The sequence below is a fragment of the Phaseolus vulgaris genome, chromosome 2, assembly GCF_051622355.1.
Source record: "Phaseolus vulgaris cultivar YP4 chromosome 2, ASM5162235v1, whole genome shotgun sequence".
Taxonomy (NCBI): Eukaryota; Viridiplantae; Streptophyta; class Magnoliopsida; order Fabales; family Fabaceae; genus Phaseolus; species Phaseolus vulgaris.
The window spans coordinates 8,576,153-8,602,890 of record NC_143499.1 but is presented as its reverse complement, the minus strand read 5'-3'; the positions used below and the strand labels follow the sequence as shown (position 1 = coordinate 8,602,890).

Genomic DNA, 26,738 nt, shown 5'->3' with positions numbered 1-26,738 from the left:
GTTCTGATTTTCTAAAAGGGCCAGCAATACTATTTTGCTGCCAAGAATGGTCCTTTTACTTGTAATTTATTTTACAAGCAAAAGCAATAACATGAGCAAGTGATTCTCAATTTTTTTCATTATATACACAATCTATAACAAGAAGAAGAAGCTTCTTTGTCCATGACATCATCTATCTGAAGATGGCAACTTCTGCTAGCACTTTGAATGAGAAAAATGAAAATTATTTAATATGTAAACCAAATAAACAAGTCCACTTAAAGCTGTCATTGCATTTGCATGCACATAAGGAAAGCCTTGGAGCCCTTGACACACGGAAACTTTTGCTTTCTAAATGAACCTGAGAAGACTACTTAAGCATAAAGCTATGCACCATTTTCATGGCAAAAATTACCACAAAGCAAGAGAGTAAATTGAGCTTTTCAGCACACACATGATCAGAAGCCGAAAAGGGTATCTCATAATTGTGGGATGTAGTAGTTCAACATCAAGAAAGGGACTAAGTGTATTTGAAGCCTTGAAATTTGAACTAAAACGGGTGAGTCAAATATCAGATCATTAAGCCTTATATGAGGTGTCACTGTTGTCAATTGAAGTTGGATCAAAGCTTCCACCTACCCTTTTCATTCACAAAGATAACATTTATTTAGTTCAATGCTTTTTTATTTACAAGAATCAAATTAATGTTCCCTTATTCTCTTTTTTTCTTTCTTTCTAGTTTATGTTCATTAGTTTGCCTTTAAGTTTGGGTGTGCTTTAGATGGATAAGATTATACATAGGAAATGCTGTAAGTGTAAACTAATACTAACTTATTCATGCCAAAAGATTCTCACAATTATTCCCTTCCCCCCAAAAAATTATGATACAGTTATTTTAGAGGGTGAAGACAAATTCAGAAGTGGCATCCCCACTCGAGGATGTAAAACATGAAATAGTAATACAAGTTAAATCATTAACATTTCTAAATTAAATTTCAATTATTAATTATAATTAAATAATTTAATATATAAAGATAATAATTATTTTAATTTGTTTTATTGGAGATATTAATTAATAAATTAAAAATTTCAAAAATATTTATATAAATATATATGTTTTTAAAATATAATATATATATATATATAACAAAATTTAAAATAAAAACTGGTGGTCTGCCACTTGTCCCTTGATGGGTGGACAAAATTTTTCGTCTGTGTTATATTCTCCATGCTTTTTTTTATGAACTTCCATATAAGACTTGATATGAAAAATTTGTCTTTTTCTTCATTTACACTTTTCTATTTTAAATTCTAAAATTTGGAATACAATTTTATATTTTAAATTCTATATTTATAGGTTTAATAATATATTATGAAATTTAAAATTTGGAATGCGAAAATATATTCTGAATTCTAAAGTTTGAAATGTGTTTTTAGGGTTCGAAAATATTACAAGAAAATCATTAAATTGATTTCTATTTTATGATTTTCTTATAATTTGGTTTCTATTTTATAATTTTTTTATAATGTATATTTCGAACTCTTAAAATACAAAAATTGTATTCCGACTTTTAGAATGTGACAAATTATATACAATTGAAAAATAAAAAAGAAAAAGAAGCCTTGCACCTTTTGTCGAAGAGTAGTTTTGGAATTAAAATATTTATGGAAATGTAATAAGAAACTGTGGAGGTGAAAGAAGAAAATCTCTTTATGATGATGGACCAGTCCACTAATGGGTATGGATGACCCATTTTACTACCACTTGCCACATTTTATTTTAAAGGTCACATATATACTTTTAGGTAATTATAGTTTAAGTTTTTTAACTAATTATAGCTATTTATAATTTTAATTTGAAACTCTTAAATTTTCTTAAAGATAAAAGTACCGAGGACAAATATACTGAGGAAAAATTTGACATATATACTTTGAATACAAAAAATATTAAAGAAAAAATATAAAAACACGAGTTGATTAAAATTTTCATACTGAGGACAAATACGTAGATACATTATTTAAATACAAAATTTAAATAGTAACGAAAACACGTACGCGATAAATGTGTTCGATATTTTTATTATGATATCATTAAATTTAATAAATTATTATCATTTTCTATATATACTTTGAATACGAAAAATGTTAAAGAAAAAATATAAATTACAAATTTTCGTAAAAGAGGAAAAAAAAAACATAACTGGATTGTGTGGAATTATATTAAAGTCAAAAATTATTTTTAGTAAATTAATAAATTATATTCACTATTTTTTTTTTATTTTTTTAATGTTGGGTTGCATAGCTAACATAGTTAGGATATTCAATTTTTTATAATTAAAATTATAATAAGAATGTAAAATAAGTATATTAGAAAATCCTCATTATATATTTTTAAATATATGATATTATAGTAGATGTTATAAACTATAAAGACTAAAGTTACATAATGTATCATCAAGACAAAAAATAATGCTTTCAACAAAGAATAATGCTTTAAAATAGTTAGAGAAACTTGTGTACTAATTACTCCTATTTGAGTTAAACAAAATAAAAAGTAAATTATAAATTAACTAACATAACGTATTAAATACAATGTTCAAAAACATTAGAGAAAGACACTCATTTTCATCTTTTAAAATTAAGATTGTGAGAAATACATTTTCAAAATAGAGTGCGTTCGTAAATATTGATTACAAAATTTGAGGAATACCCGAAAACAAAAATAGTGTTCATGTGTATAAAAAAATTGAAGTTAGTTGTAGATTCAAATATTATTTTTTAAATAAATGATTAAGAGTAATATATTTTAAAAATTGTAATCCTCTTAGTTTAGTGAAGGCAAATCCACAAAAGTACCAATTTTATTTTGTTCATATCTTTTGAAAAAAAATTACATCGCAAAATTATTTCTTCAAAAATTATGTCATCTTACACCTTTTTTTTTCAGATATACACTTAAACCTCTGATTTAACACTGAATTGGCCTTTAAAATTTTTAAAAGTATTATTATATTTTTTCATAGGAATGAAATGATGATAAAAAAAATTGGAAACCATTTTGCTGATAGATTGAATCTGTTAAGAACTCTGCTCGTCTTTAATTAAAGAAATTCTTTATGTGATGAATTTTGTCTTTAATGCTTTATTTGGATGGGTTAAGCATGCAGGGCTAAGAAATTATCTGCATTGGAAAATATTAAAAAAAAAATACTCAAATACATGGGTTAAGAATGTTTTGCATTGTTGGGCTGATAATCTACATAACATAGTTTGATATTAAGTCTTTAACCTATTACATTTAAACTCTTAATCAGTTATCTCCTCCAACTTAATAGAATATATTTTTAGTTGTAATTGATTAGACTTGTATTTGTAGTTAATTATTAGGTTTAGGTAATTCATCGATTATATTTGAGTTATTCATCAATTACTCCCACAACATAACAAATTTATGTATGTCATTGTAATTGATTAGACATGTATTCTTAATCAATTATACTTGGACTTATGTATAGGTATTATTTGTATTAAATCAATTTTTAATTAAAATAATCCTTGTTCATATTATTCTTAATTTGATAATAAATGAAATGTTGACAAACTCAATGTCGCATAGTAGTTTTCTATAAAATGTTAAGAATTTTAATCTTGCGACATGGTATGCATTATTATTACTTACGAATATTATTTCGTTTATCTAAAAGTATTGGTGAAAAATATTTAAATGGGAATACAGCTGAAATGTAATCCCATGATCACTGAATTCTAATAATAATACTTCAGTTTCTATGCTAAATATGCCTTTTACAAGTCAACTTATGATACTATAATAACATTTTACCTACAGGCCACCAACTAAAAGTTAGAATTTTTATTTTCCATATAGTCATTTGTTAAGACTAAATCTCCTCTATGTTAGGAAAGGTAGAGCAGGACGTGGAGAGATACACAGGCTGTACATACAATTCAGTGCGGAAAGTCCATTATTCTCCTACAATTTTTAAGCTGTACGGGTATGGGCGAGGTCGATCCCTGACCTCCCTGCCCGAGATCAGGTCAATCTGACCGAAACTAAAGGAAAGCCGACCGAGACCTGAGGGACCTGGTCGAGATGACGAGGCCGACTGTCTACCTGGCTGAGACCTTAGAAGGCCTAACTGAAGACGGTCAAGACCATGGGAACTTAGTCGATGGCCGGCACACGTCATGTTAACTTGGCCGATGGCTGACCCTTACCACCATTAACGCTCAAACCGAGATCAGTAAAGCTAATCCATCATTAAGAATTAGGTAATGCAACCCTAAGCGGTATCCACCTCGACAAACGGGCCCAAAAGGGTAGGCCCATTAGAATAATATAAATAACACGCATCCTAAGGAGTAAAGTATGTCATTTATTACTGTTCACCTACCTGAGAGCTGACCACCCGCTTTACTGACTTGAGCGTCGGAGTGCCCTCGCAGGTACCCCCACCATCCGGTGTTCACCCGAGACCGAGTGCCGAAGGAGAAGCAGGAGGACGAGAAGAATCCCAGCTCACCACCCAGTTGCCTGACCGACCGAAGGAAGGAGAAGAAGACTTCAATAGTTCTCTAGGTCCCATCTCCCTAGCAGGAACAATTGGCGCCCACCGTGGGGCCGAGGGAAACTAGCTGAAGGAAAAAAGTAGATGGTCTCAACCAGAAGCATGGAGAGAATGACTGAAGCCGACCAGACGATGCTGCTGCAGTCTCTCCAAAGGGAGATGGCCGAGATGAAAAGGAAGACTGAGGAGGTTGCTCAAAGAAACGAGCAGGAGCTGCAAGTTCTCCGAAGGGAGAACGAAGAAATGAAAAAGAAGCTGGGAGAGGGAGGACCCTCTGTCATATCGACAAACGTTTTCGACAAGTCCTACACCTCTCCCCTAGACCCAGATGTGGCTGAGGGGACGAGAGGCCGACCCCCTCCCCGAGAGACCGAGATGGGCGACGAGTCATGCCTAATCAGGTCCACCCGGACGAGCCTAACGGCCGACCCGAACCGCCGACATCCCTTCACCAACACCATCATTGAAATCCCACTACCTGAGAAGTGGAAGGGTTTCAACCGAGACCGGTACGACGGGTCGACCGACCCGGACGAGCATATGGACGCCTACACCACCCATACGAGTCTATACACCTCGGACGATGCTGTGTTGTGCCGAGTGTTTCCCACATCTTTGAAAGGAGCAACCCTTAGTTGGTTCACCAAGCTCTCACCCAACTCCATCGATAGCTTTGCCATGCTCGTAGCAAAGTTTGAAACTCAGTTTGCGACCAGCCGGCCGCACCACCTAACCTCCATCGCCCTGGTAGGCATCCGCCAGGAGAAGGGAGAGTCACTGAGAACCTTTGTGGATAGGTTCAGTAAAGTGGCAATGAGCATCCGAAATCTGAGCCGGACGTTGCCATGCACCACATGCTGACGGCCCTGCGTCTGGGGCCCTTTGCCGACAACCTGTGCATGCAGTCGGCTGACAGCCTGGATGAGCTGAGAAAGAGAGCTGCTAAGTACATGCAGCTGGAAGAGCTAAGAGAATTCTGCAACCAGGCCCGTGCCGAGGCCGGTGGGGAGAGAAGCAAGGAAGAAAGGGACCGCCAAGCGTGGCCAAATCAAATAAATGATCGACGCCGGGACAACCGAGACCGGCCAATCCGGTTCTCAAGGTACACACCCCTGACGGCTGAGAGGGGGAGGATTCTGGACGAGGCCCTCAACGCCGAGTTGATCCCTCCTCGAAGGAAGGTGGCCAGCCCAAATAATGCCGACCGGAGGAAGCAGTGTCAGTACCACCAAAACACCAGACACTCAACCGAGGAGTGTCAGGCCCTTAAGGATAAGATCGAGGAACTTATCCAGGCTGGACATCTCCGCCGTTTCGTCAGGAATGGTCGAGAACCACCCCGCCGGGCGGATCCACTCAGGTGGACGAGGTCACCTCAACACGGCCGAAATGACCAAGACAACAGAGGCGATCGACAACCCGCGAGGGACGACCCCCCAGGGAGGCCGATAGGAGAGGTAACCGAGAGGTTATCAACACTATAGCCGGCGGCTTCGCCGGGGGAGGAAGCACGAACAACGCTCAGAAGAAGCACCTCTGATGGAGATCAAGCCCAAGAGAACATGGAGGCCACTCATCAAGCTCAAGAAGAGGTGGAGGCACAAATGGAGGACGCCCATGGAGGTCAAAGTCCACCTCAAAGGATTACAAGAAGCATGTTCAAAGCCTTGGGAGCTAGAGGACATTTATTTTCTCTTTTTGTAGTGTCTTTAGTTGAAGGTGCTTAGAGGGAAACCTTAGAAACCTCTTTTGTTATAGCATCTTTTAGGCTTTAGTTAGGAGCTTTAGGGGGGTGTATTAGTAGATAGGTGTAGAAGTAGAATAGGGGGTGCCAAAGTGAAGGAAAGGATCACACCTTCCTTGCTTTGCAAATAGGCGCCGGTTCTAGTTTGAATTAGGAGGGAATTTTGAATTGTTTTAGCTTTCTTTTTCAGCACCTTAGGCTATAAATAGAGGTGCCTTCCTTGTAAATTTCAGATTTGAATTTATCTAAAGAAACTATACTCAAAATTGGAGTGAGCATTTGGAGAGCTTTGAGCTTCTTCTCTAGTCTTATCTTGAAGGACCATGGTTTCCTCAAGTGGCGGCTTCCACACTCATCTAGGAGCATCCATACTTCTAGTGGCGTGATCATCCAACCTATCTTCCATCTTCATGAGCATTCTCTTCTCCTTCCTTTCTTCTTCTTCAATTGTTCATGTTACCTTGTGTTTTGAGTTGTCTAGCTTTCGGTTTTTCTATTTTCAGCACCTATATTCTGTTTTGTTTTTAAATTCTGTTCGGTTCTTTTGTTTAGTAGCTTAATTCTGTTCGGTTAATCTAGTTTCTATTCCTTTGTTGATTCAATTTGACAATATTTGGTTCATCCAAATGAGTTTGGGATTTGGTACTTGTTATTGGTGAGTTCTTGATCTTAGAACCATGATCCAACTTCTAAGAAAGTGCCTTTACATTTTCCAGCTCAAGGTGATTCCTCAAAGTGTCAAGAATCTTGTTCTATGTGGCTATTGGAATCACATCATGTGGTATCATGAGTCTTAGGTTCATTCTTGTTTAATTGTTGAGTTGTGTGCACTTTATTTCAAGAGCTCTTTAATTTTCTTGCAATTTAAGTTTCTGTTTTAGAATTTTAATTGAGTTTTCTTGCTGTTTTTCTTTTGCTCCAAGTGTTTGAGGAAAGGTTTATGGCACTCATAATTCTTATGAGTATGGTTGCTCTTTTGGAATGGCATTATCCTTCCTAGAGTTTACCTTAAAGCTTCCTTTCACTTGTTACAATTTGTGTTGTGTCTTTTAATTTTTGAATCATGTCAAGTTTTGTCTTAGTCATGTTATTCCATATATGTCATTACTTCTAGTAGTACTTTTATTGTTTTGATTGTTTCTTGCTTTGGTGTCATATAATTTTTTTTCTGAATTGATGTTGATCCTTTGTGCATTTTCTTTTTAGAATTGAGTTCATACTTGTATTCTAGACCTATACAAGTTCCACTACATCATTTTCTATTATGTCTTTGCTAGTTCATCATTCTGTTTTTTATTCCTATTAGGATTCCTCTGTTTCTGAAAAGAGTGCTTACTGTTTTTCCTTATTGCAACTGATTTACGTACTGTAAAATTCTGAAATTCTGGATTTGAGATATTCAAAGTGTTAGAAAAGAATAGAAAAAAAGAATCATTCAAAAATATGAAGTACACAAAAAATGATAAATAAAATAAAAAAAGTGTACATTCCTGCCGAAAAAAATACGGTAATCTGGCAGTGATTTTAAAAAATTTATTTCTCTCAATTGGCTTACTGTTTTTAATTGATTCCAGTGCCATTTTTGAGTTAACATCTTGAAGTTTCTGTGGTATAAATTTCATAATCCAGTTCGCTCTACAACGTTCCAGTTAAATCAGTGAATATCAAACACAGTTTGCATAAAAAAAAAATTTTCCAGTAGCTAAATTTTTTTTTTTCTTCATCTCCTCTAGTGCTTTTCCTTAGGTATTCTTTTGTGTGCCTACTTTTCTCATTGAGTTCTTTATTTTCTTGATTGTCTTTCATTCTTATTCTTTGAGTTTGTCTTACATATAGTATTCCTTTTGCAATTACCTTTTCCTTGCTTATACCTTTTCTTGTTTGTCTTTATTGTTTCTTTGGTTTTGTGGTGGTTTGCTCTTAAGATTGGTGTGCTTGCTTTGACATATTTCATTTGAGGATTCCAAGGCCTCAAGATCAGATTGGAGCAAGAACATTATTTCTTTGAGAGTGATATCTTTTTCAGCCTTAAATTCACTTCGGCAGTTTCAAGTGCAAAGCTCACTGTTTTTGCTAATTTTTAACTTGTTTGCTGTTTTGTGTGTTTGCTGTTTTTTAATTACAAATGGCTGGATCTTCAAGTGATGCATCCTACAAGCAGAATTCTCCTTCCAAAGCTTCCATTCTTGGTGAATTACATGAAGCTCAAAGAACAATTAGAAGGTTGGAGGAGAAATTGCAAAAGATGGAGGTCCAACAAACTAGACCATCTCCTTCTATCCATGATGGACATCATTCTCATAGACCATCTTCAAGAGCTTCTTCAAATGATGTTGGCCGTGAAGATGAGCATAGGAGAAGGAGACCTCCACCCCAAGTCCATGGACAAAGACATCATCACCAAGGGGAAAGAATTCACTACGGCAATGGCTTCTACCATGATGCAAAGTCCAAGCTTCCTTCGGTCAAACTACCTTGCTTTAATGGTTCTAGTGATCCAAATGTGTATTTAGATTGGGAGGCTAAGTGTGAACAAATTTTTGAGATCCATGAGATCCAAGATGAGCATAAGCTCAAGCTAGCCACCCTAGAGTTTAGTGATTATGCCATGAAATGGTGGCATGGAATTGTAAAGGACATTATCTATCACAAGGGTCCTCCCGTGGACTCTTGGAACTCTTTAAAGGATCATATGCGCGCTAGGTTTGTGCCCCCACATTTTAGGAAAGACCTCATGTTGAGACTCCAACGGTTTCAACAAGGCACGCTAAATGTGGATGAATATTATAAGGAGCTTGAGACGCTTGTGCTTAAAATTGAATTAGAAGAAAGTGAAGAAGCCATGGTTGCTAGGTTTGTGAGTGGTCTTAGGAAGGATATCCAAGACATTGTTGAGTTACAAGAGTATTCATCATTGGGCTCTTTAGTTCATCTTGCAATGAAGGTGGAAGCCCAACTTGCTAAGAAAAACTCTTTTAAAAATGCTTCCAATAATGGATACTACTCCAAGTCTTGGAGAAACAAAACTTCTTTTTCTAAACATCCTTCCAAAGATTCTTCTTTCAAACCCAAGGAATCTAAGCCATCAACATCTAGACCTAAGTCTCCCACTAGAACATCTAACACTAAATGCTTTAAATGTATGGGTTATGGTCATATTGCTGCAAATTGTCCTTCCAAACGAAGTATGTACATGCATGAGGGCATTGTAGTTAGTGAGCATGATTCGGATTCTTCAAAGCATTCATTGCATTCTCATGCATCTAGTGAGGAAGAGAGCGAATGTCCACTTGAAGGGGATTTGTTAGTTGTGAGAAGACTTCTTGGACAAGTTTCACAACCTTTTGATGAAAGTCAAAGGGAAAATATTTTCCATACAAGATGTCTTATTCAAAACAACATTTGTTCCTTGATAGTGGATGGGGGTAGTTGTGCAAATGTGGCTAGTACAAGAGTAGTAGATAAGCTTGGATTGCCTACTATCTCTCATACAAAAAGCCCTATAAGTTACAATGGCTTAGTGAAGTAGGAGAAATAATTGTTAATAAACAAGTCCTCATCCATTTCTCCATTGGAAAATACAAAGATGAGGTATTATGTGATCTTGTGCCCATGGAAGCCACTCATGTTCTTTTGGGAAGGCCTTGGCAATTTGATAGAAAAGTTTTACATGATGGCTTTACCAACAAATTCTCTTTTGAATTCCATGGTCACAAGGTTACTTTAAAATCTCTCTCTCCAAGAGAAGTCCATGAGGACCAAGTTATCATGAAGAAAAAGAGGGAGAGTGAAAAAGATAAAAAAGATAAAAAAGATAAGAGTTCTAAGCCTACACTCCTTGTGTCTAGGCGTGACATTGAAAGGGAAATAGTGGCTCATCATCCTCTTTTTTTAGCCATCCCTAGAACTCTTAGCATAGAAACACTTGTTGATAGTCCTCATTGCTTGGAAAATTTGGTAGAAGAGTTCAAAGATGTGTTTCAAGATCCTCCAAATGGACTTCCACCTTTGAGAGGGATTGAGCACCAAATTGATTTGATACCGGGCTCTTCTTTACCAAATCGTCCCGCATATAGGACCAATCCAAGTGAAACCAAGGAAATTCGCCAACAAGTTGAGGCTTTGATTGAAAAAGGGTGGGTGCAAGATAGCATGAGTCCTTGTGCTATGCCTATCATCTTAGTGCCAAAAAAGGATGGCACATGGCGAATGTGTTCGGATTGTAGGGCCATCAATAACATAACCATTAAGTATAGGCATCCCATACCTAGACTAGATGATTTGTTGGATGAATTACATGGTTCAAAAATCTTCTCAAAGATTGATCTTAAAAGCGGCTACAATCAAATCCATATCAAACCGGGTGATGAATGGAAGACGGCTTTTAAGACCAACTTTGGTTTATATGAGTGGTTAGTTATGCCTTTTGGTTTAACTAATGCACCAAGTACCTTCATGCGCCTCATGCATCATGTTCTTAGACCTTTCATTGGTAAGTTTGTTGTGGTTTACTTTGATGACATTCTCATTTATAGCTTATCTTTGAATGACCATAGGTTGCATGTTAGGCAAGTTTTGGAAACCCTTAGGAAGGAACATTTGTATGCTAACCTTGCTAAATGTATGTTTGCTCTTGATCATATAGAATTTCTAGGGTTTGTTGTGAGTTGTAAAGGGGTCCATGTGGACAAAACCAAGGTGGTGGCCATTCAAAATTGGCCTACACCGAAATCTTTGAATGAGGTCCGAAGTTTTCATGGGCTTGCTTCTTTCTATAGAAGATTTGTCCCAAACTTTGGTACCATTGCCGCACCACTCAATGACATAGTGAAAAAGGATGTGGTCTTTCATTGGGGAGAAGCACAACAAAATGCTTTTGATACTTTGAAAGAAAAATTGACTAATGCTCCCATCTTGGCCCTTCCTAATTTCACTAAGACATTTGAGATTGAGTGTGATGCTTCAAGCATAGGTATTGGGGCTGTTCTCCTTCAAGAGGGCCACCCCATAGCCTATTTTAGTGAGAAATTGAAGGGAAGTCATCTCAACTATTCCACCTATGATAAAGAATTATATGCACTTGTTAGGGCTTTGTTTACTTGGCAACACTATCTTTTTCCCAAAGAGTTTGTGATACATAGTGATCATGAATCTCTTAAATATTTGAAAAGCCAAAACAAACTTAACAAGAGGCATGCTAAGTGGGTGGAATTCATTGAGCAATTTCCTTATGTGATCAAACACAAGCAAGGCAAAATAAATATTGTGGCGGATGCTCTTTCTAGAAGATACACCTTGCTAAATCTTTTAACCTCTCAATATCTTGGTTTTGATCACATTAAGGAACTTTATCATGATGACCTTGATTTTTCTCTCCTCTATCAAGAGTGTCTTAAGGGAGGACACAAAGATTTTTTTATTCAAGATGGCTTTCTTTTTAAAGGAAAACGTCTTTGTGTTCCCCAATGCTCTATTAGATTATCTCTTGTTAGAGAAGCTCATGAGGGGGGCTTAATGGGACATTTTGGGGTTGCTAAAACTTTGGATGTGTTGCATGAACATTTCTTTTGGCCTCATATGCATAAACATGTTCATAGTTTGTGTGATAAATGCATAGCTTGCCGCAAAGCTAAATCTAAAATGCATCCCCATGGTCTTTATACTCCTCTTCCTATCCCTTCAATGCCTTGGGTAGATATATCTATGGATTTCATCTTAGGCTTACCCAAGACATCAAAGGGAAAGGACTCCATTTTTGTGGTAGTGGATCGTTTTTCAAAGATGGCTCACTTTATTCCTTGCCACAAAGTGGATGATGCATGCCACATTGCAAACCTCTTCTTCCAAGAAGTGGTTCGCTTGCATGGGATTCCTAGGTCTATAGTGTCCGATAGAGATCCTAAGTTCTTGAGTCACTTTTGGAAGACCTTGTGGGGCAAGCTTGGAACTAAGCTTTTATTTTCTACCACTTGCCACCCACAAACCGATGGTCAAACCGAGGTGGTGAATAGAACTTTGGGACAACTATTGAGATGCTTTATTTCGGGGAATCCTAGAGTGTGGGAGAATTTACTACCCCATGTTGAGTTTGCATATAACCGAGTAGTAAATTCTACCACCTCCCATTCTCCTTTTGAGGTGGTCTATGGGTTTAATCCCCTAACACCTCTTGATCTTCTTCCTATTCCCCTTCTTGACGATGTCTTGTGCAAAGATGGGGATGAAAAGGCTTCTTTTGTGAAAACTTTGCATAAAGACATCAAGAAGAGAATTGAGAAGAAGGTTGGCAAGTATGCTGAACTTGCCAATAAGAGGAGAAAAGCATTGTTGTTTGATGAGGGCGATTGGGTTTGGCTTCACTTGAGGAAGGATCGTTTTCCTACTCAAAGGAAGTCCAAACTAATGCCTCGAGGGGATGGACCTTTCCAAGTCCTCAAGAGGATTAATGACAATGCTTATGAGTTAGATATGCCTGATACATTCTTAGGTAGTCATACTTTTAATGTCAGCGATCTAACTCCTTTTTCTGTAGGTCTCCAGAATTCGTGGTCGAATTCTCTCCAACTCGGGGAGTATGATGGAGATCAAGCCCAAGAGAACATGGAGGCCACTCATCAAGCTCAAGAAGAGGTGGAGGCACAAATGGAGGACGCCCATGGAGGTCAAAGTCCACCTCAAAGGATTACAAGAAGCATGTTCAAAGCCTTGGGAGCTAGAGGACATTTATTTTCTCTTTTTGTAGTGTCTTTAGTTGAAGGTGCTTAGAGGGAAACCTTAGAAACCTCTTTTGTTATAGCATCTTTTAGGCTTTAGTTAGGAGCTTTAGGGGGGTGTATTAGTAGATAGGTGTAGAAGTAGAATAGGGGGTGCCAAAGTGAAGGAAAGGATCACACCTTCCTTGCTTTGCAAATAGGCGCCGGTTCTAGTTTGAATTAGGAGGGAATTTTGAATTGTTTTAGCTTTCTTTTTCAGCACCTTAGGCTATAAATAGAGGTGCCTTCCTTGTAAATTTCAGATTTGAATTTATCTAAAGAAACTATACTCAAAATTGCAGTGAGCATTTGGAGAGCTTTGAGCTTCTTCTCTAGTCTTATCTTGAAGGACCATGGTTTCCTCAAGTGGCGGCTTCCACACTCATCTAGGAGCATCCATACTTCTAGTGGTGTGATCATCCAACCTATCTTCCATCTTCATGAGCATTCTCTTCTCCTTCCTTTCTTCTTCTTCAATTGTTCATGTTACCTTGTGTTTTGAGTTGTCTAGCTTTCGGTTTTTCTATTTTCAGCACCTATATTCTGTTTTGTTTTTAAATTCTGTTCGGTTCTTTTGTTTAGTAGCTTAATTCTGTTCGGTTAATCTAGTTTCTATTCCTTTGTTGATTCAATTTGACAATATTTGGTTCATCCAAATGAGTTTGGGATTTGGTACTTGTTATTGGTGAGTTCTTGATCTTAGAACCATGATCCAACTTCTAAGAAAGTGCCTTTACATTTTCCAGCTCAAGGTGATTCCTCAAAGTGTCAAGAATCTTGTTCTATGTGGCTATTGGAATCACATCAACCTCCGGGCAGTACACCAGGTAAACGCGGTGGCATTCCGACCGAGGATGCCACCCATCACGTTCACGGACGAGGACTTTAAGGGCGTAGACTACCGCTAGCAGGACGACCCAATGGTGATAGCGGTCGATATAGATCGATTCACCATACGGAAGACCCTTGTGGACCAAGGAAGTTCGGTAGACATCCTCTACTGGAAAACTTTGAAGGCCATGAGGATAGCCGAGGCCGAGATGATGCCATACGACGACCACGTGGTAGGATTCTCGGGCGAGAGGGTAGGTACCAAGGGTTACATCGAATTGTATACCACCTTTGGAGAGGGAAGAACACCAGGACCATCAAAATTCGATACCTGTTCATCAACGCCAACACCTCCTACAACATCCTCCTTGGCCGACCATCCATCAACCGGCTGATGGCCATAATATCAACCCCTCACCTCGCAATGAAATTCCCTTCGAGGACAGGGGACATTCTCACGGTCCATGTAGACCAGAAAGAAGCACGAGAGTGCTACGCCGAGAGCCTTTGGGTGGAGCCTTTAAGGGCCGACACCTCTCCCTTCAGGGTGAGAAAGTCCTCCCGAAAGGACTGCTCTCCCAGGAAGGATCGACCGAGGAAGATCGAGCCAACCGTGGCGTTGGTAGATCTCGACCCCCGGGCGACCAAGGGCAGGTTGGAGGCGAGAGAGGAGCTAAGGAGAGTCCCCCTCCTCGACGAAGAGCACAACACGACTGTAGGAACAACCTTGGCAGCGGCCGAGGCCGAGATCATGCACGCCGCGCTGAAAAAGAATATCGACATGTTTGCATGGACGCCGGTCGACATGCTGGGGTGAGCCCAGACGTCATCACCCATCGATTGTCAATATTCAAGGAAGCCCGCCCGATCTCCCAAAAGAAGAAGGACTTGGGTGACGAAAAGCGACTCGTGGCGAAGGAGGAGGCCGACAAGCTCCTGTCGGCCGGCTTCATAAGGGAGGCCCGATACACGACATGGCTGGCCAACGTCGTTATGGTCACCAAACCAAACGGTAACTGGAGGATGTGCGTCGACTACAGAAACATCAACAGCGCATGTCCGAAGGACACCTACCCTCTCCCGAACATTGACCGACTGGTGGACGGGGCAGTCGGCCACAAGATTATGAACTTCCTGGACGCTTACTCTAGCTATAACCAGATAAGCATGCACCCCAGGGACAAGGAAAAAACGGCCTTCATGACGACCGACGCCAACTACTGTTACGAGGTCATGCCATTTGGCCTTAAGAACGCAGGGGCGACCTACCAGCGCCTCATGGACAAAATCTTCAAAGGCCTAATCGGCCGGGCGGTAGAAGTGTACGTGGACGACATAGTCGTGAAGTCCGACTCATTCGATCAACATCTGAAGGACCTGGACGAGGTCTTCAGGGCCTTAAGGGGAGTCAACATTAAGCTCAACCCCGAAAAATGTACCTTTGGGGTTGAGGGAGGGAAGTTCCTAGGCTTCATGCTCACCCACCGAGGAATAGAGGCCAACCCCGACAAATGCCAGGCCATACTCAACATGAGAAGTCCAAACAATGTGAAAGAGGTACAACAACTCCTAGGACGGCTGACCGTCCTCTCCCGGTTCGTCCCCCGCTTGGCCGAGAGGACGAGGCTGATGGTCCAGCTGCTCTGAAAGGGCAAAAAATTCGCCTGGGACAACCAATGCAAGGAAATCTTCAAACAGTTCAAGGAGTTCCTCACATCCCCGGCCGTCATCCAGAAGCCGAGACCCGACCACCCGATCCTTGTGTATCTGGTAGTCTCGGAGGAAGCAGTCAGCGCTGCCCTGGTACAAGAGATTGAGGGCGAGGAACGACTGGTGTACTTCGTCAGCCGAACCCTCCACTCGGCCGAGACCAGGTACCAGATGATAGAGAAGGTGACCCTCGCCCTAGTCCTCACAGCAAGACGGATGCGCCCCTACTTCCAAAATCACTCAATAACTGTAAGAACCGACTACCCTATTTTTAAAATTTTGTCTAAGCCGGACCTTGAAGGGAGGATGATAGGATGGTCAGTTGAACTCTCCAAGTTCGACATACGCTACGAACCGAGGGGTGCCATCAAGTCTCAATGCCTGACCGACTTCTCGGCCGAGCTAACACCACTACCCACCCTCTCGGGTGGGTGGACGCTCTATGTGGACGGCTCCTCAAATAAAACAGTCTGTGGAGCGAGAGTCGTCCTGGAGGGGTCGGGCGACCTCTTCCTGGAACAAACCCTCCAATTCGGATTCCGGGCGACCAACAACCAGGCCGAGTACGAGGCCTTGCTCGCTGGGCTGAACCTAGCCTACGACATGGGAGCATGTGAAGTCACATGCAAAAGCGACTCCCAAGTGATGGTCGGCCAAGTCAATAGGGAGTTCGAAGTTAAAGAGCCTCTACTGCAGCAGTACTACCACGCGGCCAAAAATAGCATCGCTCGCTTCAGCAAAGCACCCTTGGAACACATACCGAGGGAGGACAACAAAAGGGCCGACATCCTGTCCAAGCTGTCGGTTACCAAGAAGAAGAGCCACCAGAGGTCAGTCATACAAATATGGCTGAGACACCCCAGTGTGACTGAGGTTGAGGCCGACTGTCTGGCTATAGAAGAGGCCGAGGCTGACAATTGGATGACACCCGTCATCTAGTACCTAACGACTGGCACATGCAAGGCCGACCAAGAAAAGGCGATGAAGCAACAATGTGCCCGGTATACCATGATCAACGAAGATTTGTACCGGAGAGGTTACTCGACCCCCCTACTGAAGTGCATCACCAACAAACGGGCCGAGTACATTCTGGCCGAGATCCAGACGGTACAACACAAAGGTCCAGCCAAGGAGTTTTCAGAAGGGCGACCTCGTTTGGAGAATGCGCAGCGATGCGAGAAAAAATGAAGGAAAATTCTCATCCAACTGGGAGGGGCCTTTCCGAGTCCGAGAAGTCGCACAAGTGGGGGCTTATAATTTGGAATGGCTTTCGGGAAAAATTGTACCGAGAACGTGGAATGCCACGCACCTCAAATTCTACTACAGCTAAAATCAATAAAGTCACGCACTCTTTCCTTACCCGACCAGGGAGGTTTTAACGAGGCATTTTCATCAAAATATTGACAAAGTTCTTCTACAACATCTCAGATCGGAATCCCCTGCCGAGATCGACCGCCAAACTTGCTCGATTAACATCGCAAGTATCGGCCGACCTCCCACAAGAAGAAGAAGAAGAAGAAGAGGGAGAAGAGGGAGAAGAGGGAGAAGAGGAAGAAGAGGAAGAAGAGGAAGAAGAGGAAGAAGAAGAAGAAGAAGAAGAAGAAGAAGAAGAAAAAGAGGAAGAAGAGGAAGAAGAGGAGGAAGAAGAAGAAGAAGAAGAAGAAGAAGAAGAAGAAGAGTCCAAGAGGAGATGAGAAGGGAAAGCATCCAAGCAAGGGAAACGTTGGAAGAATCACTGAGAGTTCAGGATCGTTTACAGAGAAGGAATGAAGAACTTGAACACCGTTTGGATCAACAGTTGATAGTCCAATCGGAAGAAGGGAATGATGTTGATTGGGATTTTCAGCCATTTTCAGAAGAAATTCTGAGAGAGCAAACCTCAACGGATTATGTTTTCCCAAAATAAGTGTGTTTGCGGGAAAGCAAGACCTAGGAGCCCATTTAAAAATCTTTAGAACCCAGATCTGATATGTGGAGGGACAGACGCCCTGAGGTGTAAGATGTTCGCAGGTACGCTAGTAGGAACGATGCTGGATTGGTTTAGCAGTTTACCGGAAAGGTCAGTAACTTCGTTCAAAGTATTCTCGAGATTATTTATATCTCATTTTTCAGCAAACAAAGCGAAACCTTTGGAGGTAGCAGATTTATTTAAAGTAAAGCAAGCAAAGAAGGAGTCTATAAAGCAATTCTTGTGTCGATTCAGCGAGGTGATGGTACAGATTCCTCAGCCGAATAAACGATTATTCGTGGAAGCCTTTATAAGGGGTATGCGGTCAGGATCGTTCGGAGAATCTTTGATCAAAAGGAGGTCGGACAACATGGTAGCGGTAAAAATTTATGTTCTAAACTTATGATGGTGTTATCTTCTAAACTTATGTTTTTTACATAAAGATTTGTGATGATGTTATGTTTTGAAATTGATGTTATGATATAAAACTTACTTAAGATCTATCATGATATGATCATGTTATTTTGAAGAGATATAAATGATGTGATTTGATATGATAGATGATTTAATACAACCGTATATGGTCAGTGGAGAGATATTTTAAAAAGGTCATGCACTGTATGATGAAAATCCTCCAGCACAACTGGAAGGGATTCCGACCACGAGTCGGATGAAAATCAATAATTAAAAAGGTCATGCGGTGCATGATGAAATGCCTGCAGTATATCTGGAAGGGATTCCGACCACGAATCGGGCAAAGATCAATAATTAAGAAGGTCATGCACTACATGATGAAATTCTTGCAGTATAATTGGAAGGGATTCCGACCACGAGTCGGGAAAAGATCAATAATTAAGAAGGCCATGCACTGCATGATGAAATTCTTGCAGTATAACTGGAAGGGATTCCGACTACGAGTCGGGTGAAGATCAATAATTAAGAAGGTCATGCACTGCATGATGAAATCTCTGCAGTATAACTGGAAGGGATTCCGACCACGAGTCGGGTGAAGATCAATAATTAAGAAGGTCATGCACAGCATGATGAAATCCCTGCAATATATAACAAATAAACATGAGCATATACGAATAATTAATTTTAGAAATTTTATTTATTTGAGATTATTATTTAAGTGGGGAATAAAATAATTTAGGATTTTTATTTATTTAAGAATTTAGAAAACGTAAAAATTTATTAATTTTAGATTTTTATCTAAGAATAACATTAAATAATTTAGGATACGGATTTATTTAGAAATTTGATTAATTTAGAAATTTTATTGATTTTCGATTTTTATCTAAAAATGAAAATACAAATTTTTGGATTTTTATTTAATTAGGATTTTGAAAACTTTCAAATTTCATTTATTTTATATTTTTATTTAAGTAGAAAATAAAATAATTTTTGATTTTGTATTTATTTAGGATTTTTTAAAACTTTTGAAATTTTATTTATGTATGACATAAAATAAGTTATGATTTGTATTTATTTAGGATTTTGAATATTTTAGAAATTTTATTTATTTAAAAATTTCATTTAAGCAGGGCATTAAATAATTTAGAATTATTATTTATTAATATTTTAAATAATTTAAGAATTTTATTTATTCTAGAGATATTTTATTTAAGTAGGACATTAAATAAATTGGGATTTTTATTTGTTTAAAATTTTAAATAATTTAGAAATTTTATTTATTGTAAATTTTTATTTAAGTATGACATTTAATAATTTATGATTTGTGTTTATTTATATATATAAATGTAAATGACAAAATAAATAAAAGAATCACAAATATATAAGAAATAATCACTAACATATGCTAATAAATAAATAAAAATAAACATACTAAATTAATATAAACAATATACTAGTGGGAACACAGGCACTAACGTGTCTGTATATTTGTATTTTTTATTTTTATCATTTATATATAATTATGTTTAATATTAAAATTTAATAAACAATATTATTATTCACACACTTATATTATCGATATAAATTTAAGTTCATTTTAATAAATACGAATACATGTAGGAAAACACATAAATTTTATCAAAACATAGCTAAGATAGTAGTAATACATGATAAATTTACCGATTATTCAATGCAGATTATCACCAATGAAAATAAAATCATAGTATGAAGCAGTAATAACATTTTTGTTAACTGCATTTTTTTATTGATTGAGTCTGTTTTTGTCGGTGACTTGGTTGCTGGTTAACTCTGCGACGGGTTCAAGCTCCGCCTGTCTCCTATGGAATCTACAATTCTCTTGGTTGTTAAATGCTTTTACCTGTATAGACAAAGGGTGTTTGCACTCCGACGCTCAAGTCAGTAAGGGCTCACAAAAGCAACAATAATTCTCAGTGTAGTATGTAAAAACAGCGTACCTTCACCTAGGGTTTCAAGCCCTTTTTATAACTGCACATGTAGCAATTGCACTTGAGATAAACAAATATTAACTGAAAATAAGCACAATATCTTATATCTCTAACAGAAAACCACCTCTCACATGCACCAATGACCTTTAGGTGCTAAACTGCAAGCCACATTCTGTTATACATACACCTCCCTATCTTTTTAGGGTTAACAATATCTATTAACAGATATTTTACGTGCAGCAAACAGATAAAATATCTATTTATCTTTTATCTCCATAATCACAACAGATAAAATATCTCTTTATATTTTATCTTATATCTTTATAAAATATCTCTTTATATTTTATCTTATATCTTTATAAAATAACTCTTTATATTTTATCTTATATCTTTATAAAATATCTCTTTATATTTTATCTTTAAACACATGCAACTTGAATTTAAATCATAACACATCATTAGAAAACTATACCTTGACTCCAGATCCATGGTCGAGCTGACCTCTGCCCTACCCGAGAACCGAGTAGTAGCTGGTCCAAGACCGAAGACCGAGCCCCTGTCCAGTACACAAGCTCCCTAGGCTCGAGTTGAGCTTGGCTAAGCGAATAGGCTTTCAAGTGCTTTGGCCTTTACTGAACCGTTTTCCATAGCCACTACATGCTAATGCTCGAATGTGGCGCATCCAGAGGCATCCTACCTTGATCTCGCCAAGTATTGCTCCATGTGGTGCATGTTCGGATAATTGTGCCCTTTTGTGCATGGTGATTCTTTCAACATGCTAGCTCAGCTTTCTGCTTGGTCACGTGCCCTCGTCGTCATCAACTTTTGCAAGGCACTTGCCAGCGTACCACTAGACAATTAAACTATGCAACTCGAAATCATCTCACAGAGCGTCCAGCTCGGGTGATCACGGGCACCTGCACAACTTGCTCATCCCTCACAGTGTCTAGTTCTCACATGGCATCAATCATGTTGACATATCCTACACTTAGCCAAATTTATGCTCTTGCTTATCCTGCAGAGCATTTAAAGCTCGGGTGATACTGACTTAGGCGACTTACCTGCGTCTCAGGATAGCTTATCTACGCACTTGCTCATCCTACAGAGCACCTACAGCCTGGGTGACACCGGCTTAGGCAACTTACCTACGTCTCTGGATAACACTTTTATGTAACTTGCTCATCCTGTAGAGCACCTACAACCCGGGTGACACCGACATAGGCGACTTACCTACGTCTCTGGATAGCACTTTTGTGTAACTTGCTCATCCTGTAGAGCACCTACAACCCATGTGACACCGGCTTAGGCGACTTACCTACGTCTCTGGATAACTCGTTTATGCACTTGCTCACAAATTAAACAATATGTAAAGCAACAATAAGCCACAACAACAATAATGCATCATAAGCAACATTTATTAGATGGCCCCATTAAAAAACCCTCTTTAAGGGAAAAAGAGCGCTACCTTATAGCACTGCACTATTCAACAATATAATTCAGCTTAACAACAATAAAACTTGAGGTTAGTGACATTCCAAGCCCGAGGACTAGGTTCCCCCATCAGTGTTTCTAACATGTATGCACCATTTCCCGGCAGTTCAATTGCTCGGTACTATCTTGCCACTTGGGAGAAAACCTGTTCTCCAGCTAGTACGAATGGGCTTTCAAAGTGAGAGCTCGCCCTCTAATATGGCTTCTCTCTTCTGTTCTTCAGGCTCCTCTCATAACACTTTCGAGCAACTTTCTGGTCATACTTGATGGTAATTACTTTCCCTTCCAAAGATGGCAACTTCATCTTCATATGCTTGGTTGAAGCCACGACACCTAACCTGTTTATATAAGGTCTACCCAAAAGCAGGTTATAAGCGGAAGGGATATTTACAACAATGTACCTGGCAACTATAGTTCGTGCAACTTCCTCATCAGAGAAAGTGGTTATCTAATCGATGTACCCTCGCATCTCCACTTGGTCCCCTACGAAGCCCACCAAACACTTATCATGCGGTCTCAACTGGTCAGGGGACAGTCACAGATTGACGAATGTCGACCAAAACATCACGTCATCCGATCTTTCTTGGTCAATAAGAACTCGGTGCACTCGCCTTCCTATGGTCACAACAGAGATCACGACCGGGTCATTTTCATGAGAGACCACCCTTACCAGATCAGTCTTGGTAAAGTAAAGGGGCGGGTTTGGTGCATCATCAGGTTCCTGCGTCTCTACTAACATCACAGCTCTTGCATATCGGTTGCGCTCTGTGGCTGAGCTCCCTCCTCTTGAGAATCCACCCGAGATCGTTTTTATCTTGCCATACACTGGAATCTCGTGCGAGGGATCTTTTCCCGAAGTGTCTCCATGAGGCTCTTCCTGCCCGACCTCACAATACTCCTTTAAGAACCCTTCATTCAAAAATTATGCTAGATGACGTCCTAAAGCCAAACATCGTTCAATGTCATGACCGAACCCTTTGTGAAAATCACACCAAGCATCCCTTTTAGGTCCTAAATTCCTCTCAGCCTTACTGGGGAACCTCAATTTTTCTACTACTGCTGGTATGGCTATCAATTCCTTGTAAGATATTTTGAATTTAGGGCAGACCTCCTCTTCCCTGAACCCTGCCCTGGGTTCGCCTCTCTTGTAAGGCACGTGTCTAACTCTTGACGTCTTGTGGACCCTCAAAGGTCGAGAAGCCTTGCTAGTATTCCCTGGTTTAACTGGATGAGAATGCAAACTGTCATTTCTGACTGCGACTGCCTCTTCAGCATTGATGTGTATGAATGCTCTTCGCCTAATCTCTAAAAAAGTCTCTGGCAAGTTCCTGATTAGGGAGTCGCAGAATGGTCCTGACACAATCCCCTGCTCAAAGGCGGTAACCATCACCTTCTCGTCATGGGTTTGAAGTCAGACGGTGAGAGCCCAGAACCTGTTCAAATATACCTTCAACGTCTCTCATTCCTTTTGTCTGACATTGAAGAGGTCGTACAACTCGGGGGATTTGACCTAATTGGCGTAGAATTGTTCTCGGAACAGTTTGGTGAAATGAGCAAAAGAGGTGATGTGGCCATCAGGGAGCCCACTGAACCACTACATCGCTATACCTGTGAAGGTGCCCATAAAGATCTTGCACCGCACTGCGTCTAATCCTCCCGAAATAATCATCTTAGAATTGAACATTGTAAGATGGTTCTCGTGGTCTTTTGTTCCTGATAAGGTAATCTTAGGCGTGACATAGTGTGCTGGTATTGGTTCATCCATGATGGCTCTCGAAAAAGGCTCTGGGCAATCCCTTGCGGGCACACCCGAGCCTCGCTCCCATTGGGTCGCAAAGCACGTTGTTGCATGTCTTTGAGCAGATCCTCATTGTTCTTGCGCAATTCTTCTCGCATTTACACATTGGCCTCTTGGAGAGTCCTGATAGTCTCCATGAGTTGTTGTAGTGTGGGAACCTCGACTCCTCCTGGTCCCACTGACATTGGTTGTGGCTACACTGGTTGTGTTGGCTGCGCCAGTTGCTCTGGTTGCGCTGCTGACACTGGTTCTGTTGTCTGCGCAACCTGCGTTATCTTTGCATTCCGCATCTTGCTTAAAAACTTTGAGCACAAATGTGGATGGGATCAGGTTTTATCGGGCCCCACGGTGGGTCCCAAATGTTCTTGTCGGTGACTTGGCTGCCGATTGACTCTGGCGACGGGTTCAAGCTCCGACTGTCTCCTCTGGAATCTGCATTTCTCTTGGTTGTTGAATGCTTTTACTTGTAAAGATAGAGGGCGCCCTTACGGCCGTTTGCACTCCAACGCTCAAGTCAGTAAGGGCTCACAAAAGCAACAATAATTCTCAGTGTAGTGTGTAAAAACAATATACCTTCACCTAGGGTTTTAACCATTTTTTATAACCGCACATGTAGCAATTGCACTTGAGATAAACAAATATTAACTGAAAATAAGCACATTACCTTATATCTCTAACAGAAAACCACCTGCCACATGCACCAATGACCTTTAGGTGCTAAACTGCAAGCCACATTCTGTTATACATACACCTCCCTATCTTTTTAGGGTTAACAATATCTATTAACAGATATTTTACGTGCAACAAATAGATAAAATATTTCTTTATCTTTTATCTTCAGAATCACTACAGATAAAATATCTCTTTATATTTTATCTTATATCTTTATAAAATATCTCTTTATATTTTATCTTATATCTTTATAAAATATCTCTTTATATTTTATCTTTAAACACATGCAACTTGAATTTAAATCATAGCACATCATTAGAAAACTAGACTCATTAACCAAACAGGCCCAACACCGCTACCTTGACTCCAGGTCCATGGCCGAGCTGACCTCTGCCCTACCCGAGAACCGAGGACCGAGGACCGAGCCTCTTTCTGGTACAGAGTCAAATGTCAAATAGATGTCAATTTTATTTCTAAAAAAATATTTGTCATCTATACCTATATATAAAGGGGATTCCCCACTTTAACTGCTCTAAATTGTTTTCCTATTTTATCTTTGCTTAATATTTTGTTTTATTGTGAGAGAGTAAAAATATAAAAACATCTTAAAAACTGTTGTCTAGTGCTATTTGATATTCTTTCCACAGAACCCCAAGTGCGCTCTTTCTACAGATTCACAAGTGTGTGCAAATTCAACACCCTGAATGCAAGTGCACACGTGCACACAGTGCTTAAAAATGACTAGACACTTCAATATTATCTGTGTGTCCAATACTAATTAATACTATTTGACTTTCATTTTTTTATAATTATGTCCTTTATTTTTTTACTTGAAATTAACATGATTACATAATGAATAATAATAAATAAATACTAATTTTTGTTTATAAATTCAACTTTTATGTTGTAGGGTTTAATTTTTTATTTTCTTCATTCTTAAAAAACAATTTAAACTAAACATTTTTATTTTATTACTTTTTTATTTTTATTTTGTAAAAACTCATTTCTTTATTAATTAATAACTATTTTAAACATTAAAAATATTTATATTTTTAATGTATTTAAAATAAAAATTATCAATTTTTTTTTTACTTTTGAATGGTGCTAGATAGGAAAATAAAAACAAAAAAGGTGCTAGATGAGGAAATAAAAGTGTAAATAGTGTTATATGAGAAATTAGTAAATTAGTAATTTTTGATCAAAAATTGAGCAACATTAAATTTATTAAATACGGACCGAACGACTCGGTGAACAATATTTATTGGTAACGTTAGTTATAAATTCTAACCGAGCGCTCGGTTAACAATACTTAAAATTATTAATTTCTGATCAAGATTGGTGGATAACATTTCTTACCGAACGCTCGGTTAATAATACCTAAAATTATTAATTTCTGAAAAAGATTGGTAAATAACACTTAAGTTATAATTTCTGATTGAACGCTCGGTTAATTAATACTTAAAATTATTAATTTCTGACCAAGATTGGTAAATAACACTTAAGTTATAATTTCTGACCGAACGCTCGGTTAATTAATACTTAAAATTGTTAATTTCTGACCAAGATTGGTGAATAACATTCGAGTTATAATTTATGACCGAATGCTTGGTTAATTAATACTTAAAATTATTAATTTCTGACCAAGATTGGTGAATAACATTCGAGTTATAATTTCTGACCGAATGCTCGGTTAATTAATACTTAAAATTATCAATTTCTGACCAAGATTGGTGAATAACATTTAAGTTATTAAGTGTTGATAGAATACCTCAGGAAAAACAATAATGTATGGTGTTGGAAGATGATGATTTTTTAAAGTGCCTCGTTAAAACCTTCTCGGCCAAAAACCCTCCTTAGGGATAAAACAACCGAGCAAGGAAAAAGTGCACTAACTTTATTTATCAACTGTAATAAAATTTGAGATGTGTGGCATTCCACGTTCTCGGTATAGATTTTCCTGACAAATATTCTAAATAATATGCTCCTCCAGCCGTTGTATCGACAATGCGGAATGGACCTTCCCAATTGCTTGAGAATTTTCCACCGTCCTTCTGAGCGTCACTGCACATGCGCCAGACTAAGTCCCCTTTCTGAAAGCTTCGTGGCTTTACCTTCGAGTTATACCTTCTCGCCGCCGTATTTTGCACGCTTCTTCTCGTATTTTGCACTTGTCTCTTAGTTCGTTGATAAGGTCAAGGCCGACCAATAGACTTTCTTTATTTAGCTCTAAATCTAACGTTTGTCGGCATAATAAAGGTTCTCCTATCTCGACCGGAATCATGGCTTCAGTGTCGTATGTCAGACTGTAGGGCGTCTCTTGAGTGGTAGATTGTGGGGTACATCGTTAGGACCACAGAACCTCCAGGAGTTCTTCAGTCCAATTTCCCTTGGCTGGACCAAGTCTCTTTTTAAGCTCATTGAGGATGACTTTATTGGCAGCCTTTGCTTGGTCGTTGGTTTGCGGATCTTCGACCGAACTTGCACTGTGTTTGATGTTGAGTTTGTCGTAGAATTCCGCTAACCCTCGGTCAGTGAATTGTCGACCATTATCGGGGATAATAACCTGGGGTAGACCGAATCGACACAATATTCTTCCATACGAAAGTTTGAACGTTTCGAGCGGTTATGGCTATTAAGGGTTCGGCCTTGATCCACTTATTGAAGTAATCGATGCCGACTAACAGAAATTTGCATTGCCCCTTGCCAGGTGCAAAGGATCCAATTATATCCATTCCACACTTCACGAACGGCCATGGGGACAAAATGTAGTGCAAATTTTCTGGTTTTTTGTGTGACAGGGTGCCATACTCTTGGCACTTCAAACATTTTCGAACGAATTTCGTGAA

The 26,738-nt window shown here is 39.0% G+C and overlaps 1 protein-coding gene across 1 annotated transcript; it reads left to right on the top strand.

The window, feature by feature from the left end:
* The first annotated feature begins 15,773 nt into the window (after nucleotides 1-15,773).
* On the top strand, nucleotides 15,774-16,541 carry LOC137808995 (uncharacterized). The gene has a single exon (XM_068610138.1). The coding sequence runs from the start codon at nucleotides 15,774-15,776 to the stop codon at nucleotides 16,539-16,541; it is 768 nt and encodes a 255-aa protein (XP_068466239.1).
* Nucleotides 16,542-26,738: the final 10,197 nt, after the last annotated feature.

Excerpts from the sequence above, each read along its gene's own strand:
- LOC137808995 (XM_068610138.1), top strand. The coding sequence starts at position 15,774 with ATGATAGAGAAGGTGACCCTCGCCCTAGTCCTCACAGCAAGACGGATG.